Consider the following 20297-nt stretch of genomic DNA (forward strand, 5'->3'; position numbering starts at 1 on the left):
CATTATAAATGATTTATCTTTATAACGAGTAATGCCCCTTGCTTTAAATAATACAACTTTAAAATTACTAGTTACACCAGCTTTGCTTTTGGTTAGTGTTTCCATCCTTTTTTCATCCTTTTACTTTAAATCTCTGCATGTCCCCATATTTAAGGAGTTCCTCTTGTTGGTAACATATTTTGAACTTTTCTCTCAAACTGACAATCTTTATTTACATGTATTTATAACTGGTAATATATTTATTTGGTGAAAATTCTCCCTGGGTCTCTATCTTTCTTTATATACTGCAAGCAGAAGCACTGACTGCTCATTATATCTTTTCAAGGATATTTGAGTAGTGAACAGCCTTGGATAATGGAGATAGTATCTCTCTTGAGAACAGAGGTCAAGTTTGCTTACAATTTTGGAAGACAAAGATAGTGTCCCCTCTGGGGCTAAGGAAAGACATGCTTGCTATCAAGTGTAATCCTGTCTCCCTCTGAGGCAAAAGACACAACAGGCATAATTACTCCCCGTTATATAAGATTTAGGTTCCCTAAGCTCAGGGTTGCTTTTGTGTAATGCGACTCAGTTTGTGTGCAGATGTCACCTGACCTTTCTTAACATCACCCTGTGAAAATTGGGGCTCAGAAAACTGGCAGAAACACATGCACATACAGAGAAACACACAAAATAGCTGCTTCTATTGCTGTGAGTTATAAACTTTCATCTCTGACCAAGGAGTTTTGTGTCTTCTTCCAGCAACCATGCAACTAAAGTAGGTTAACTTGTTAGCTTGCAAATATGGTGAAATTCAAACCCCCTCACAGATCTTAGCAATTCTGGCAACAAAGATGGGATGCTGACAGAGACATGGCTTTCTGTAGGTGCACGCTGAAGTAGGTTTAAGAGCAGCTCCACAAAAGGTGCCACAGTTCTTATTAACTCTCCCCTAGGCAAGGGCACTTTATTACCAAATTGGCCATTAGCCTCAGATCTGCCCCACTGTGACAACTACTACTAAGGTTCATCCTGGTTATACAGAAGATTCCTTCTACCTTCAAACAACAGTTATGGAGATGTGCAACTATACTCAGTGTGAAATAAGGGAAATTTATAACCACTATGGACAGAGACTAGGTGAATCACCAGAACTTTAGCTGATTTGCTTTGGAGATAAAGAAGTGGAGTACATAATTCCTTGTTTAAATGACATGGCAATAGCTGGGCAGTCCATCATGCTAACCTTGGATCCATTCTAAGACAATAATAAAAGACTTCAGAGTTTTTGCAGTGGTTCCTGACTGTTATAAGGTAGCTAGCTGTGCTGTGATCCTCGTAGAAACATTTTCTAAGACAGACAAATTTCTGTGTAAAACCATAGATGAGGCAATGAGTAAAATTTGGACTCTCACTGCCCTTCAAAAGAAGGTAAAGTGACTTTGTGGGTGGAACTTTGGACAATTTCAATGTACTTGTGTTGTGCCTTCAATATACTGATGCTATGGCTTTAATTTCTAATTTATAATTGGTATTTATACTTTACAAGCTTATACCATGAACACTCCTAAACTCCAGCAGTGATAGTGGAACACATAAATTTCTACCTTAAGTGTCTCCCTGTCTCCTTTTGTGAGATCTAACAGAAACAACATAGAATCCCAGGAGGAGAAAGGAAAGTCCTGGCTTTAAGTAGGGACTTAAAAGGCAGCAGGGGCAGTAAGAGATGTGATATCTCAGTTCAACAGACATTATGGTCATTGAAAAAGGTTATCAGGAGCTAGAAATACATGGTGGATTAACCACAGCTGAATTCAGTTGTTGCTCCTATAGTCCTGGCTGTTCCAGATATTGTGATGTAATCAAATCTACTTCACAGACTGATGGCACTACAAAATGCTGTCTTTAACATTTCCAAAGCCTTCTTTTGTATCCCATTGTCATTCAAGGGCAAAGACCAATTCTCATTCATGCCACAAGGCCACAAATGTACATTTGCAGTATTTTCTGGGGAGCCTAACCTCCCCTGCCATTTGCTACTAGGGGATGCGTCAAGATTTAGTGAGAGTACCACTAACCTCTGATGCCCAAACCTTCCACTGATAGATGATATTTAATTGACTGGAGGGTCAGAAGCCTCAGACTCAATGGCTCTGACTTTGGTATTATCACATCTTTACCAACAAGGGTAACTGATACAGCCCAACAAAATCCAGAAGAATGCTCACTAAGTTTTGGGGGCAGTATGTAGACAAATTCACAATGCTCAATCTCTCTGACAGTCAAGGAAAAACTATTATCTACCATCTCTCCAACCAAAAGTCAGCTTAGCATCACATTGGACTCTGGGTATTAGGCAGTAAATGCTTTACTTTGGTATTCTATATGCATGGTCTTTTACGTCAGCTAAACCATTGTGAGTATCACTCACAAACCTGCATTGAAGCTGATCAGCAAGCTGTGGCATACATTCTAGTTTTAGGTGCCACAAATTTAATGACTCTTTTGAGTTATAAATCTCAATGACTGATCATTTTGTGGACTGGAGCCTCTGGAAAAGGGAGTCAGCCTCCACTCAGAAACACCCCTTGGGGTATAGGACTCATTGACTCCTTAAAACAGCTACTATTTGAAAAGCAACATTTAGCTTACTACTCTCCACTTGTCAAAACCAAAGCCCTGACTCATACAGGTCTTGTGACTCTACAAACTGATATTCTCGTTTGAGGACGGACCAAATCAGACTCACAACTATTTGAGAATTGCTTACTTGTTTGAGAATGCTTACTTGTCAAATGGAAATGGTATAGTCAAGAACATAGGGGTGGTCATAAGGGATCATCAAGTGTTTAAAGAAACAACACCAGTAGATCATATAGCCCTTAGAAGGCTGTGAAGTTACTGTTGGTTACTCAGAGGAGCTTCTTGGAGAGATTAGTGACATTATTTATCGCAACCTGAGGACGGTTATTTATACAATGAGAGTTATCCAGTTAGAAAAGGTAGCGCAAAATCTGCCCCTGACTTTAGTTGAAATAAGCAAGGATACCACCTCATCCCTGGAAAACACTCTGGTCAGTTTCAGTCACTGATCAGCATTGTTATGAGTGACAGAATTGCCCAAAATTTCATCCTTGCAGGCCAAGAATATGCAATTGCTAATACCTTCCATTAGGCCTGGATTAATACCTCAGGTTAAGTCAATACAGAAACGTTAAGGAGAAAGCCACTTTATTTTTAAAGATAGACCTTGATGGGCTAAAGGATTTGTTCAGCTGGCTGAGTCTAGGACTGTGAGTGTGTGGTTGAGGTCAGCACTGCCAGGGGCCTCATCCTGTGGCTTAGAATTCATTGATATTAGCCTTAATTTAATACTGTAAGAAAAAAATTGAATGGATTTAGCCCCGACCTCTGTTAGTTATATTAATCACAGTGGCCAACAATGTGGTGTACTCATGGAAAAATTTGTCATTATGACCCTGAAAACTCATCTGTGTCATATTATGGCTTTTGGGACAATTTGCATTCTGATGATGATGTGCTGTCTATTGAAAAATCTACTTAAGAATAGGCTTAGAGTCAAGGTTTCTGCACATCTTAACATTTGTTTTCTATTTAGCACACGTGTTTTATATTCCTTCTTTCTTTCATTTCTTGCTTTCTTTTTTTATTATTATTAATCACATTTTTCATATGAATATAATCTTTCACTATTCCTTCATTGGTTACTCTAAAAGTTACAGGATGCAACCTTGACTTTTTACAGCCTAAAATAAGTGATCATATTTACTACTTTTCTATTAATGTTAGAACCATAAAACAATTAATTCCATTTGCTACCTCTTCTGGAGAACTCATTCTCAGTATCTAGTAGAAGTGACGATGTACACAGTAGCAATTCCCCTTCAATGCCTAAATCTAGGTCAACTTTTACAGATATACATAAGGAGATATCAATAAGCCTATTCATTACTGCATTGTTTGGAAGAAAAAAAGTTGGAGGTAACTCCACATCCACTAGTATGATAAAGGATAAATTAATGATGGTATATTCGTAAAATATATTCCTATAGCACGATTAAAATGCACTAAACATAGATCAACATGAGTCTGAAGAATATAATTTGATAAAAGAAGTAGCACAAGAATATGTAGGAAATGATGCATAAATTTCAGAAAGAGATTGTACATAGACAGACACATAAGCAGTAAAGATGTGCAAACATGTGTGGGAAGGCTACACTCTAACATCAGGAGTGTGGTTACCTAAAAGGAGGGAGGAAGAGAAATGGGATCAGGGAGGGATATAAAAGTGCTTACAAGCTTTTAAGTGTTAAAAAATATTGATGCAATGATGGCAAAGTGCTATTTTTAAAACTTGATCAAATAATACTTATGTATATTACTCCTTATATTTTCTGTTTATTTTAAATATTTCATAAAGACATATGCAAAAACTTTATACAAAATTTTTGAAATGGCACAAAGAGAAGAAAGACTACCTGCGAGTGCAGTTGCCATATTGGGTGTTAACATAAATTGATTTTCTATATATTTAGGCAAAACTTCAGAAGCTCCAACAATAACTAAATATTCCGTAGCTTTGGACATCGCTAGGCAAACAAATACTTGATTGTTACTCAGAACCTGAAATAGAAATGTTACATATCAATTATGTCAGTTCGCTTCATGAAAAGGGATAGACATATCCATTCATATGTTAATAATCAATCTACAAAATTTACCTTACCCAATCTAAACTGAAAAATATATATGTGTGTATATGTGTATGTATATATATATACATGTATATAATATATATCCAAACAGAAACCTACAGTTCACCAATATACACATATATACATTTCATAAAAGATAGGTAGTGTTTGACCATTTTTATTTTAATTTGCTCTTCATAACACCTATACCATTTATTTATGGGCCTGGCAGTTTGTTGGAAAGATTAGAGGAAAAAAGATGTCATTAACCAGGTATCTATATTTTCCCTTTACTTCTGTATTTTCTTAGTAAGTCTTTTTATTTAATTAAAACATAAAACAAAGAAAATCACTTTGTGGTTTGAAATCACAAACACTCAAGGAAAATCACTAGGATTGCAATCAAGATTCTATTACGTTTTACTCCTGGAATTCCACCTACATAAAGTACAAAGTTATTTAAATTCTCATTTTAGTAAACTTGGCAAACTTATTTGGAAGCTTTATTAGGATGTGATGTTTGAACATTATCTATCATACTATTATACTATGTACAGAGTAAGTAACATGACAGTAAATTAGATTAAAATTTTAACTTTCAGACTAATTTCTGTATTCCTTTGGTTATGTATATTTAACATATTAAATATTTAGTTTAGTTTAGAAAATATTTAGTCCTGTTTTTGTTTATATGCTTTTTAATTAAATATTTTTTCTCTCCCTAAACACTGTTGTTACATTTAAAGATAGTCTGTATATTCATCTAATTCAGCTTCTGAGTGCTAAATATTACATAGTGTGATTTCACCACATTTATTCATTCCCATAGAATTAAATAATATTTAGATTGCCTTCAACTCCCTACTGTCACGAAGAAGGCTACATCAAACATCTCAGCCTATGTACCCTCGAGGTCCTATGATAGAGTGTCTCAGAAAGTATATATCCTAGAAAGGGATTGCTCGGGCATTGGGATTTAGCATACTTTAGTCTACTATTTCTCCAGGTTCTTCTCCAGAATCTATCAGGTTACACCACCACCACAATGTAAGAGAGTTCCCTTCATGTAGCAGCTTATACTTTTTAACATGCATCAGACTAATTTCTCTGGTTTAGCATGTCCTTCCAGAACTATGCAATTCGACCATCAAGAGTCATAAACTTGAAAAGGCCTCAACATAGCAAGTGATGCTGCATGTCTTCTGAAGCTGGGTCATAAAATGTTAATGTGGCTTCCTCTGGGATCTCTCACTCTCTCAGAATGCTTGCCTTCAAACTCGGTCACCATGTTGTAAGAAAGCACAGGCCAGATGGAGAGGTCATGTGTGGATGTTCTAGCAAACAGCCAGTAACAAAAGCTAATATTTGAGTAAACAAGCCTTCAGGTGATTCCATCCTCCAGACTTTGACCACTCTGAGAGGAGCAAGCCCTGCCCAAATTGCATATTCATGAGCAAAATAGATTTTCTATTATTTTAAGCCACTAAATTCAGGGTGGTTTGTCATGCAGCAATAGAAAATTGGTACACCGCACATAACCACAAACACTTGATATTATTAGCTGGCTTTCAAAATTTTGCCAAGCTGACAAACATAAAGTAGTACCATAATGCTTTATTTTGTATTTCTCTAATTTCAAATGTAACTGAGCATTTCTTCACATAATTCTTAGCTATTTGGGATCCTTTTTCCGTGTGCGTGAACTGCCTATTCTTATTTCTATTAGGCTTCCTGAAATTTTTGCGTAGATTTTCCAAGAATTCCTTATTTATTCTAAATATTAATCACTTGAATTTAGATATCAGTTACCCACCTATTAATGTTGTCTACAGTTTCCTTCATAAAATAGAAATCCTTGGCTTGATATAATCTAATCCATAAATTTTCACTTCATGTTTTATACTGTTGCAATCTTGTTTAAAAAACATTTTTCCACCTCTCTGTCATAAAAATATTCTTTCATTTTTAACTTTAACTGTTAATCGAATCACATTTTATTAACGTGGAAATCACCTTTGTACATAATATGAGGTAGAAATCCAACTTCATTTTTCACAAATAGAGAACCAAATTTGCCATCACATCAACTGAGCAATTACCCTTGCAGTGACTCTTCTATCACATAGTAAGTTCCTATGTATAATCTGTTGCTGAGTTCTCTATTCTGTTACACTGGTCTATTTATCCGTACGGAGGAAATGCTATTCTGTTTTTACAGCTATGGTTTTTGTAGCCTGTCTTAATGTGTACTAGACCCCCATGCTCTTTGTTTTAGCCATCCATGCCCTTATTCTCAAATGTAAATTTTAGAATCAATTTGTAATTTACTTAAAAAAAAAATATTGCCATACTATTGATTATACTTGCTTTGAATTCATAGATTATTTGAGAAAGAAATCACATATATGAAGATTGTCATTTCATCCATTAACATGGTACATCTTTCAATTTATTCAGTCTTTCTTAATACTGTTGTAGAGTTTTAAATTTTTTCACGAAGTTCTTGAGCATCTCTGTTAAATGAGTTCTTGAATTATTTACTTTTGTGATTACTTTTTACTTTATTATCTAATTTTAAATGTAGATTATTTTTCTTGAATATTTGTATTTATTCTAATAGTTTAGTTGTTTTATTTTTGTTTCATCTTTGTTTATTTTATATTTATTTATTTTATGCTGTTCATTTAGATATAATTTAATTAGTGGATAATAGCTATTTTGTAGGCCCTTCCAGTGCACAAATATTTATTTATTCACTCATTAAAAAAATTATTGAGGACTGAATATGAAGCACAGTTCTCACTGCAATGACAGTTATAGTCATATTCTATTATTTTATATGAAAATGTCAGTCTGTACTAACTGCAAAAGGCAGAACAAGGGACAGAAAAATCTAATTTTTTCTTGGTTCTGCAACTGATTTTCAGAGCAATGATAAGAAAATTACTCTCTCTCCATATCTACTTATTAGGAAATATTATACTGTAGTAAACAGATCAATGGTTTTAGAGTAACATAGAACAGATATTATACTCTTAACCTCAATTCAGCCACCTGTATGTATACATATGAGTGTGTGTGTGTGTGTGTGCGTGCACGCGCGTGTGTGTGCGTGTGTATATTTAGCATACATGTCTTTGGAAAAGTTACTCATTCTCTTTAATCATCTTCTGTAAAATAAAACAATAATATCTATATTTTGGGTGGTTCTGAAAATTGAATATATGTACAATTTCTGGTACATAATAGGAGCCCAGTAGAGGACACACATTGGTTTCATAATTTATAAAATGAGAGGATTGCACTAGATTGTTGTTTAGAAACTTTACTATGCCTTGAATAATGTGCAGGGTGTAAAACACAGATGGCTTGTGCAGAGTTTCTGATTCAGTAGGTCTGGAGTAAGGACTAAGAATTTGCATTTCTAACAAATTTCCAGGTGGTGCAGGTGATGTTGGTCTGAGAACCACACCGAGAATCACTGCAGTGGACAATTTTTGTGTTTAGGCTCTTTCAGATAAAAACAAACAGACTCCGGTTAATTGACTTGATAATTTATCATAGTGTTATACAGGAAAGTAAGAAAGTCAATACTTTCTCAGTAGCTAAACAATTCAGCACTCATAAAATGGATATCATTCAGAATAAGATGGCAGCTTATCTTGTCCATACAACAGTACGTGTTCCATTGCTTTGTTTTCATTGCTTCAAACACCTAGCTATTCAGGTTCTTTCTGTCAGCTTATTGTACATTCATCTACTTCTGTTTTAGCTACTGCTATGGATTTAATGTCCCCCCAAAACTTATTCCCCACTGTGATAGTGTTGAGAGGGTGGGAAATCCTATTATGGATAATTGAAAGGTGGGGTCTTGAAGAGGTGAATAGACTGTGAGTACCATGCCCAAATAAATGGATTAATCCATCGACAGCTTAATGGTGGTCATGGGCATGGTTCTGAGGCTTTAAAAGGAGAGGGAGAGAGGAGATAGCTCTCTCTTTCTTCCTCTCACCACATGATCTGCCTGTACCTGCTGGCTGCCCTGACACTTTCTACCATGAGTAGAAGCAGCTTGAAGCCTGCACCAGATGCAGCTGTCCCAGAATCATGAGCCAAATAAACCTTTTCTCTTTATAAATAACCCACTCTCAGGTATTCTGTTATAGCAACACAAAAATGGACTCCTACAGCTACTGGCTGTTTTCCCCACATTTATTTCTCCTCATGGCCTTTACTCTTTCATTTTCTCTGTCAATTTAACAAAGCTGTGTTGTTTGAATTTCCCTCTCTTCCTCCTGTCTATACTCTCCCAAGAAAGAGGAACTGACTAGATTAGTTAGTTACTCTCCAGCAAAGTATCCCTATTGGACATTGTTCTTGAGTTAGGGTATTTACTAGGCTTGGGGGGAAATCTAAAGATTGCTCTCTTGGGTTCAAGTGATGAACCCAGACCTAGTTTTGGCTAGGACACTTGGACTTGATGATACAGTGCATGGCAACTAATGCACAAGGAAACACTTCTGGGAAGTTTATTCAGAAAGGGACTGCAGGAACTTTATTCAGAAAGAAACTGTAAGCATAGCAAACACTAAGAATACCATAGATTCCCTTCCAATATATATGTCTAGGTTTTCTTATTTAAAAAAAAAAATCCATCCCTTTTCTTAGATATAAATATGGAGGGCAAAGAGGAAGGCCAGATATAAATATAAGCATCTAAATAATTTCATGTAATGAACTCATGCTCAATTCTGGTAGGTGCTAATATACACAGGGAAAAATTTAATTAGTGCTGCATAGTAGCAGATAGTTCTATGCAACCGTCAGATGCAAAGTTTGGAAATTTTTTCTCCCATTCTGTTGGTTGTTTTTCCACTCTGTTAATTGTTTTTTCTGTTGTACAGAAGCTTTTTAGTTTGATATAATCCCATTTCTTTACTTTTTCTTTTATTGCCTATGCTTTTAGGGTTCTATTCATAAAGTCTTTGCCTAGTCCTGCCTCCTGAGTGTTTCCCCTGTGTTTTCTTTTAGTAGTTTTATACTTTCAGGTCCTATATTTAAGTCTTTAATCCATTTTGAGTTGATTTTGGTATATGGCAAGAGGTATGGGTTTAGTTTCATTCTTCTACATGTGGATTTCTATTTTCCCAGCACCATTTATTAAAAAGGAAGTCTTTTCCCCAGTGTATGTTCGTGTTGCCTTTGTCAAAGATCAGTTGGCTGTAAGTATGTGGGTTAATTTCTGGGTTCTCTATTCTGTTCTATTGGTCCAAGTGTCTGTTTTTATGCCAGTACCATGATTTTTGATTACTATAGCTTTGTAATATAGTTTGAAGTAAGGGAGTGTTATGCCTCTGGCTCTATTTTTTTTTTTTTTTTTTTTTTTGGCTCAGAATAGCTTTAGTTATTCAACATCTTTTGTTGTTCTATATGAATATTAGGATTGTTTTTTCTGTTCTGTGAAGAATACCATTGGTATTCTGATGGAGATTGCATTGAACCTGTAGATTGCTTTGGGTAGTTTGGACATTTTCACAATGTTAATTCTTCCAGTCCAAGAGCATGGCATATCTTTCCATCTTTTCGTGTCCTCTTTAATTTCTTTCAGCAGTGATTTGTAGTTATTGTAGAGATATTTTATCTCCTTGGTTAAATTGATTCCTAGGGGTTTTTTGGGGGGTTGTTTGTTTGTTTGGTGGGTTACTATTGTAAATAGGCTTGCTTTCTTGATTTCATTTTCTGCTAGTTTGTTGTTGGAGCATAAAAGCACTACTGATTTTTGTGTGCTGGTTTGTATCCTGCAACTTTACCAGAATCATTTATCAGCTCTAAGAGTTTTTTTGCAGAATCTCTAGATTTTTCTGTTTATAGGATCATGTCATCTGAAAACAGGGGCAGTTTGACTTCACCTTTTCCAATCTGGATGCCCTTTATTTTTTTTTTTTTAATCTTGGTTGACTGCTCTGGCTAGTACTTCCAATACAATGATAAATAGAGTGGTGAGAATGGGAATTCTTGTCTTGTTCCTGTTCTTATCATCCTTTCAACAGTGGGTTTGTTGTAGATGACTTTTATTATGTTGAAATACTTTCCCTCTATACCTAATGCTGAAAGTCTTTATTATGAAGGGATGTTTAATTTTGTCAAATGCTTTTTCTGTGTTTATTGAGATGATTATATGGCTTTTGTCCTTGATTTTGTTGATGGTGTATCACATTTATTGACTTGCATATGTTGAACCATCCTTGCATTCCTGGAATGAGTCCCACTTGATCATGGTATGTAATTTTATAAAATTTGTTGAGACTTGATTTGTGACCTAAGTTGTGGTCTGTCCTAGATAATGTTACATATGCTGATAAGAAGAATGTGTATTCTGTAGTTGTTGGATGAAATGTTCTGTAGATATATGTCTAGTCCAATTGGTCTAAAATGTAGTTTAAATCCACTGTTCCTCTGTTGATTTGTTGCCTAGATTATCTCTCTAATGCTTAGAGAGGAGCGTTCAAGTCCCCAACTGTTATCATATTGGGGTCTATCCCTTTCTTTAGTTCTAATACTCCTTGCTTTATATATCTGGTTTATCCAGTTTATTTATCTGGGTGCATATCTATTTATGATTGTTATGTCTTCTTGATGGCTAGATCCCATTATCTTTATATAATGGCCTTCTTTGTCTCTTTTTATGGTTTTTGGCTAAAAGTCTATTTTATCTGTTATAAGAACAGCTACTCCTGCTTGTTTTTGGTTTCCATTTGCATGGTATATCTTTTTCCATCCCTTCACTATAAGTCTGTGTGTGTGTCTTTATGGGTGAGGTGAGTCTCTTGTAGACAGCATATAGTTGGGTCTAGCTTTTTAACCCAATCAATTAGACTGTCTTTTGAATGAGGAATTTAATCCATTTACCTTTAGGGTAGTTATTAAAAGGTACTGTCTTATGCCTGACATTTAATTGATTTTTGTATGGCTCATTTAAATATCTTTTGTTCCTTTCTTCCCCTTTGCTTGCCTTCAGTGTTCATTGGTTTTTGGACATGATATGGTGTGGTTTCTTTCTCTTTCTCATTTGCATATCTGCTCTACTAGTGGTGTTCATTCATTCTTGTGTATTTATGGTGGTGATTATCATTTTCGAGGTTCCTGGTGCAGAAATCCCTCAAAGATTTCTTTTAGAGCTGGTTGTGTGGTAGTGAACTCCTGCAGCTTTTGTTTGTCTGGGAAATACTATTTCCCCTTCATTTCTGAAGGACAGCCTTGTTGTATATAGTATTCTTAGTTGGCAGTTTTTTTCTTTTAGTGCTTTGAATATATCATCCCATTTTTTTCTGTCCTATAGAGTTTCTGTTGAGAACTCTACTGTTACTCTAATTAGGACTTCCTTATAGGTAACTTGACAGTTTTCTCTTGCTGTTTTTAGAATTCTGTATTTGTCTTTGACTTTTAACAGTTTGATTACAATGTGTCTCAGAGAGGACCTTTTTGGATTGAATCTTCTTGGGGACCTTTGAGCCTGTTAGACCAGGAAGTCCATATCTCTATCAATACCTGGGAAGTTTTCCACTAATATTTCATTGAATACATTTGAATATGTTTTCAATGCCTTTTCCTTTCTCTTCCCCCTCCTGAACACCCATGAATTGAGTGTTTGTGTGCTTAAGGTGGTCTGCTAGCTCTCTTAGATTTTCTTTTTTTTTTTTCCCCTGCTTGGGTTATTTTGAAAAGACTGTCTTCAAGATCAGAAATTCCTTCTTCCACTTGCTCTAGCTTGCTGCTTACACTCTCAATTGTAGTATTTATTTCATTGATTGAGTCTTTCAGCTCCAGTTCTGCTAGATTCTTTTTTAAGATATTTATTTCTTTAAATTTCATCCTTCAAGTCCTGGATTGTTTTTCTCATTTCATTTTGTTGTCCAAGTGAGTCTTCTTATATCTCAATGAGTTTGTTTGAGACTGTTACTCAGAATTATTTTTCAGACATTTCAAGGGTTTCCTGCTCTATGGGGTCTGGTACTTGAGAATTATTGTATTATTTTGGTGGTGTCATATTTCCTTGTTTTGTCATATGTCTAGTCTCTTTACATTAATGTCTAGTCACCCTTTAGAGCAATTGCTTCTTCTATTACTCTGGAGTGGGCTTTGAGGAGAGATTTCTTCCTATAGATGTGTGCTATATATTGAGTAGGGTATTTTAGTATTTGTTACAGGTAAACATAGTAGTGTAGTCTTTGTGTGGGTACTTCTGCCATATTCAATGTCAGAGCTGTGTGTGAGTGCCTCCATGGTGCACACACTGGTGCACTTAGTGATTTCTTACTGAGTTTAGTGACACTGTGTTGGGATGTGGGTGAGCACTCAATGTCTTGGATAAAGTGCCTGGGTTCCTTGTCACTCTTTGGCTTGGGTGAGTGACCCTACGTGGACTTGTTGGCTACGCATCTATTGTTCCATGACTCTGATGGGTTCACTGGGGTATACTGGATTTCCTCAGCTTGTATGGTTGACCCTGGGCAAGGTTTCTCTTTCCTCATTCCCATAAGCCAAGGCTTCTCCTAGGTTCCTGCTTCTTTTGTTTGGGGGATGGGTTGGTGGTGGCTGGGAATTTTCTTCTGTACACTATTTGGCTATCCTGGGTTTCTGTACTCTCCATGTTCTCTGAGTGTGTCTCTCCCTGGGTCAAGGCAGGTGTGCTCACTGCACAGGGTATAATTCCTCCTGGGGATTTAGCCACTGGGGCATGGGTCTGTGCTGGCTTACCTCTTTCTCTTGGCTCCATTTCTGACCCTTGTATCAATGCATAGTGGCAGCAGTGGGTCCAGCTCATGGCCAGTCTGTCTGGTGCAGCAGCACTGGTAGTGGTGTGTATGGCTGCTGGCAGTGGCAGCCACGGGAGAAGCAGTGAAAGTGGTAGCAGCCAGGTTCCCATACCCAGCTGGGATGGCTACTGCTTCAGCATCAGCAGGGATTCCCACACACACCTTGGGGGCTTGCTAGTGCAGTGGTGTGGGCAGGGATCCCAGTCATTGCTGGTCTGACCGGTGCAGCAGTAGCATGGACAGCTGAAGAAGTGTGTTGCAGGTGGCAGTGGCAGAAGGTCCCACAACCAGCTGGGCTGGGTACTGCTTCAGTGTTGGCAGGGGGTCCCACGCCCAACTGATCTGGCTGGTCCGATGGCTATGGTGGTGGTAGCTGCACTGCACATGACTATGGCCCCATGTGTAGCTGGGCTGACTGCTGAGGCAGTTTGGGTGGGGTCCCACGTGCAGCTGGTCTGGCTGGTACTATGGTTTGGATGGCCATTGGCAATGGCCGCTGCACTGAGCGGCAGTGGTCTCACACACAACCGAGCTGACTGATGAGGCAACATGGGCAGGGATCCTGTGTGTGGTTGGTTGATCTGGTCAGCCCTACAGCACCTGTGTGGATGTTTACCAGCAGTGGCAGCAGCTGGAGCGATGCTGCAGGTAGCAGCAGCATGGGAAAAGGCAAAACTCACTGTGAGAAGGTGGGCTACGATTCTGGGTCCAGATAATGTCACTGGTGAGTGTGGTGGTGGTAGCAGTGGACCTGTTCTGGCTTTCTTCTAGAGGAAGAACACATCCTGGGTTCCTCTAGTCCACCATCTTCCCACAATCCCTCCTTAAATGTTTTTATGCTTACATAAATATTAAAACATATCTTTAACTGCAGAATTTTTTCCCAAAGTACTGAATGAATTTCAAAATATCTCTTTAAAGATGGAATTGTTCTCCATCTAAGATGAGGCAAATGGCCATAGAAGGTTAACTAGCTGGGCTTCTATACTCCAAAATTCTCAGGCCACTGTACAAGACAAGAATTTCAGTCACTCTAGTAAAGAGACTAATTTGTCCAGACAATTCCTGTGCTCTCATTCACTGACCCTGTCTCTGCTCAATTGTTAACCAGCTGTTCTAATGTTTGCTTGTATTTTTTTTAAAATCTGAGAGCCACACAAGAATATAAGCTCCATAAAAACATGGGTGTTAGTTACAATTGCATCCTCAATGCCTAGTACATTGACTACACAAAAACAGGAGATGAATAAGAAAAAATAAATATAACAATGACTTATACAGTAATATTGTATTACTATATTTCAGGCACTGTTCTAAGTCTCCATTGCCCAAGTGCTAGGGCACTTGGCAGTTCCTTGCTGAAGTGAGAGACACTAGGCTGGGTTGTCATGGTTGCCGGTAAGGTCTTGAGCCCTGTTGGGGTGCCTTGTCACTCCCTGGCTCAAGTAGGTGACCCTGAAAGGATCACTGGTGCCCCACCCAGGATCTGGTGTCCCTGATAGATGCACTGAAGTTCTCTGCAGCTCATCAGCTTAAATGGGTGACCTTGAGTGGGATTTCTCGGGATCAAGTTTAGTATCTTGGACTTTGAGGGAGACAATGAGGTGCTCAGCAGTTCTTCAGCTAGAGTGGGCAACCCAGTAGAGTCACTGGGGCTTCTGGCTGGAACTTCTACACCCAAAAGGGGTGTTAGGGCACTCTGCAGCTGAAGTGGGCAACACTGGGCAAGGATCCTGTGTACCCAGGAGAGATTCTGGGGTGCTCTGCAATTTCACTATTGAAATAGGTTGCTCTGTGTGAGGTCTCTCGGTTTGTGGGTAGGTCCCTGCATCCTCAAGAGGGACACCGAGTTGCTCTGCGGCACCACTGTTGAAGTGGGCTAGTCTGGGCAAGGTCACTGTGGTCGTAGGTGGGATGCTATGCCCCCAAGAGATATATTGGGTCTCTGTGGCTCCTCAACTAGAGTTGGCCACTCTCAGTAGGTTGCTGTGGTTCGTGTGAAGCCCTGCACCACTGAGAGAGATGCTAGGGTTCTCTGCACCTGCTCCACTTAAGTGGAACTCTCTGGGAGAGGCCACTGAGGTCATGGACATGACACTGGCTAGACACTGGGTCACTCTGAATCTCCTCAGTTGAGGTGGGCTACACTTCACAAGGGTGCTTGGGCTGTGGGTGGGCCATCATGCCCTCAAGAGAGATGCTGAATCCCTTTTCGGTTCCCCTGTTTGGGCTGCCAGCCCTAGACAGGCTCACTGATGCTGCAAGTGGGGGTCTAGTCCCCTGAGGGAGGCATGCGGGACCTTCACATCCTCCCCACTGGGGTATATGGGTCTACACAGGTCTGCTTGAGCCAAGTAATGACTCAGCATGGCTGTGATTGTTGCAAGGATGATTCACTGAAGAAAGTGGGGCCGCCAGCAGTGGCAGTAAGCCTTGCTTGTCTGGCTCTCAGGCTCTGGAAATTGCATGCCACTATGCCTTTAAAAGAGATTCTGGGTCCCTCGGGGTGAGCAGCCGTGGTGGACTCACTGGCACTACTGGTGGAGGTCTATGCCCCTGAGAGAGGTGTGTGAGTCCTCCACTGCCTCCCCACTAGGGTACACACATCTGCACCTATCTGGCAGGGCCACAGAGTGACTATGCAGTTGCGAGAATTGTAATAGTGCTTCACCAAAGAAGGTGGGGCCTGGCAGTGGCCAAAGCCCAGATCAGTTAGCTTTTTGAATCTGGAAAGTATGCATCCTGACCCCCTCTCTCCTGAGGGTGACTCCTCGCTGCACTGAACTGCCTGTTCCCAAGATGCAAGATGCCATGTGTACTCAGGTGCAGGTGATAATGGGGCCTCAGAGCTCTGGAACCTCCAGGGCTATTGGGTCACAAGGCCAAATGCACCCAGGTGTTGGCTCCTGTCCCATAATGGTGACTGCTTCAGCAGCCTGGGACCCAGGGGGTGGGGTGATTCAATGTAAACTCCTTCCCCAGATCAATGCAGTCACATGGGTTCCCAGCAAATCCTCACACTGGCATGCTACCCACAAGGGCAGCAGAACTCCCTGTGGTTTGGCCTGCTAGGCCCACGATGCCGTGTTCACTCCTCTCTCTCCTGTAGGCAGAAACCCCTCCTGGGTCCCTGCTGTTCACAACCAGGGGAAAGGATGGTAGAAGCCAGGAATTTTCTCCCATTCTTTATATGGCTATCCTGAGTTTCTGCACTCAAAAGTGTCTGTGCTACTCCTTTGATGTATTCCAGATCTCTCCTTTAGTTATTTTCATCGTAGTTGTGTATTCATTGTTTTCTTTATCTTTGAGGGGGAGACAAGCAGTAGGTCCTTCTAGCTGGCCATCTTGCTCCACCCATTCTAATTTAATTCTATTGAGGTCAGACAATATATTTTGTATGATTTCAATCTTTTTGAAATTTATTGAGGCTTATTTAATGGCCTAACATATGATCTATCCTAGGGAATATGCCATGTGTGCTTAAAAAGAATTTCTATTCTGCTGTTTGGGGTAAAATGTTCCACAAATGTCCATTATGTCAAGTTGGGTTAATAATGTTGTGTAAGGCTCCCAGTCAAGATGGCAGAATAGACGGTCCCCAGCATCACCATCTCCCACAAATCAACCAATTTACAACTATTAAAAAGCAACAACAGCCAAGCTGTGGCTGCTACAGCTCAGGGAAAGAGGAGCAGAGACCTACAGAGTACATGAAGGCAGGAGAAGCCACAATGAGAGAAAGAAAGAACCACTCCCACCATTTTGAATCCTAGCTGCTTCAAGGCTTGTGCTGGTGAGCACAAAGAGCAGGAGCTGGCAAAAGCTGCAGCTGTGCCCTTCAGATGAAGTTGCTTGGAGCTGGCAGAGAGAAGAAGGCCTTGGTGGCCCCCAGGCCAACAAGACCACTAATAGGGTTCCCGTGGACCCATGCAGGAGTGAGGAGCCAGAACAACTGAAAAAAAGGAACCACTCAAAGGCTGGTGAGCCATCACAAGGGACAAGAGACCGGTGCATGGCCTGACCCATGGGAAGTGTTTGGAGTGCAGGTAGTGGGGGAGATGGGCCCACCAGGACAATACTGGGGCACAGTAAGGATAGATGATCTGCCCCCCAGTCAGTGCAGTACCACTCAGTGGAGAATGGTCAGGAATATAGAACTACAGGGGGTTTAGTTTGCTGAAAAAGACTTAGGCCCAGACCAGATTCTACACAACCCAGGTGCACTGGATCTCAGGAGAGCCGGAAGTACCTATAAAGTCAACCATTAAATCCTGAGCTGCACCAAAAGCCTTCCACAGGTAATCAGCAGCAAAGCAGAAATTTAGCTCAACCCCAGAGCTCAAGTTCTGGTCTCCACAGGAAGTTCCCCCATTTTAGAAGTAAGCAAAGAACAACAAATTAGTTCCAGTGCAGAGTTTAAGTGGTAGGAACAGCAAATAATCCAACACAGAACTGAAAGAAAAAACAAAGTACCCATAGACCAGAGACAAAGTTTGATATTAACTAGTAAAGGTCTCACATCACCAAAGAACACTTATAAAACCTAGAAGGACCAGAAGTCCCCTGGGCTACCAAGCCAGGGAGGAGGGAGAGCTGGGACCCTCAGCCATGGCCTGTGACACCTGCAACCAGCCCAGTGATGACCAAACTGCTGTAAGAAGCACCCTGGGCTCCTGAGCTGGGGCAGTGCTGGAGCAAGGGCTTCAGCCATGCCCCCCCTGACATCTGCACCCAGACCAACAATGACCAAGACACAACAGGAAGCCCTCTGGTCTCCCCTGCATGAATGAGGTGGGTGCCACAGACCTCAATCCCACCCCTCCCCCTTCCTCCTTTTCCCACCCTGTTTCTTTCTCACTTCCCCTCTGCTCCTCCTCCCAACTGCTCCACAACATCAAAGAATGTAAAAAAAAATTAAAATAAATTTTAAAAATAATGTTGTGCAAATCCTCTGTATTCTTGGTAATTTTCTCCCTGACTGTTATATCTATGTATAGTACTGAGATCTCTGAGTATTATTGCAGAATTCTCTATTTCTTCCTTACATTCTGTCAGGGTTATTTTGTTTCCTATGTATTTTGGGGCTCTGTTGCTAAGTACATATAAGGTAGTAATTGTTATTTCTTCCTGAAGAATTGAACCTTTCAACATTATAAAATGTTCCTCATTGTCTCTAGTAATATATTTTATTTTAAAGTCTATTTAACTTGATATTAGTAAAGCCACTCCAGCTCACTTATTGTTACGGTTTACATGGTATATCTTTTCCAACCTTTTATTTTTAGCTTATTTGTCTTTTAATCAAAAGCATGTTCCTTCTATACAGTATATAATTGGACCCTGTTTCATTTTAATACAATCTGATAATCTCTGCCTTTAGATTGTAGTGTTTAATCCATTTAAATTTAATGTAATTGTTGATGTTATGTCTGTCATAGTTATTGATTGACATGTCTGCCATGTGGCTGTTTCTTATATTTCTCATGTCTTTTTTGTTTCTCGTTTTCTCCTTTACTGCCTTTATTTGTGATAAAAAAGATATTTTCTATTGTAATATTTTGATTTTTTTATATTTTACTGTAGTTTTTAGTTATTGTTAATGGTTGTTCTGGGCATTATACTATGTACTTGAAATTTTAAAAAAATAACTTCAGATTAATACTTAATTCCAATAGCATATAGACATTATCCAATAAATTTCCCCTCCATCCACAGTCTTTATGCTAATGTTTTTACATAAATTAAATACAATTATAATTATTTGTAGGGCCCATTTTTAGGAGCAAACATTATCTGTGAGCCACATGGTGCCTATGGGTGGAGGATGAAGATGGCGCCCACAGGAAGTAGGGGAGGCGTAACCCAAGATAGCTCCAAAAGGTTTTTATTGATCCTCCAGTATTTCTGCACTTGTGAACCCTGCGTGATCGCTATGCTCAACATGTTAGTGCAAAATGCATGCCCGCGTGATCCTTTGATTGGTTAGTTCATGGAAAGCCCCTACTTGCTTGCTTATATAAATTGCAGAGTAACAGCAATAAAGTGGAACTGCCCTGACAGAACCCCTGCTGCATCTGAGTGTCTCTTTCACGGGGCTGGGTTGGCGGGCAGCAGGCTCACTTTTTCCCAAGATCCCTCAGTCCCAACACCGGGGGTAATCCTGTCGGCTCCTTCTCCTTCTGCGGGAGGAACCCAGGCACGCCCCCACAATTATTTAAATCAGTTAAAAGAAGAAAATAGTAAAAAAGTACATTTACATTCACCAGAATATTTTCCTTTATTGGTGTCCTTTATTTCTTTGTGTGTATTCTAGTTAATGTCTGTTTTTATTTCTTTTTTTCCTGAAGAACTTCCTTTAATATTTTTTTGAAAAGTATGTCTGTGAGGAATAAATTTTTTATTCTTTGCTTATCATTTTTACCTTCTTTTTCTTTTTCTGGTTGTTTTCAAAGGATTATTTTGCTAGATATAGAATGCTTGCTTGACAGTTTCTTTTTTCTTTCAGTACTTTGAATATATCATTCTACTGCCTTATGGCCTCCATTGTTTCTGATAAGTAGTCAGTTGTTAATTTTATTGAGGTTCCTATGTATACACAGTTCTCCTCACCTTAACAATAGGGTTACATCTTGATAAACACATCATAAGTTGAAAATAAGTAAAAAATGCATTTAATACACCCAACCTATCAAACATCATATCTTAGCCTATCCTACTGTAAACACACTCAGAACACTTACATTAGCCTACAGTTGGGCAAAGTCACCTGACACAAAGCCTACTT

The 20297-nt window shown here is 39.2% G+C and overlaps 1 protein-coding gene across 1 annotated transcript in view; it reads right to left on the reverse strand.

Annotated features, from left to right (window-relative positions):
* Positions 1–20297, reverse strand: part of SLCO6A1 (solute carrier organic anion transporter family member 6A1) — a 174697-nt gene that overhangs the window by 116952 nt on the left and 37448 nt on the right. The window contains exon 7 of the mRNA XM_063087614.1: positions 4482–4626. Within this exon, the coding sequence (XP_062943684.1) occupies positions 4482–4626 (145 nt within the window). The remainder of the gene's footprint in view (positions 1–4481; positions 4627–20297) is intronic.

The sequence above is a fragment of the Cynocephalus volans genome, chromosome 2 (assembly GCF_027409185.1).
Source record: "Cynocephalus volans isolate mCynVol1 chromosome 2, mCynVol1.pri, whole genome shotgun sequence".
In the NCBI taxonomy this organism is placed as follows: domain Eukaryota; kingdom Metazoa; phylum Chordata; class Mammalia; order Dermoptera; family Cynocephalidae; genus Cynocephalus; species Cynocephalus volans.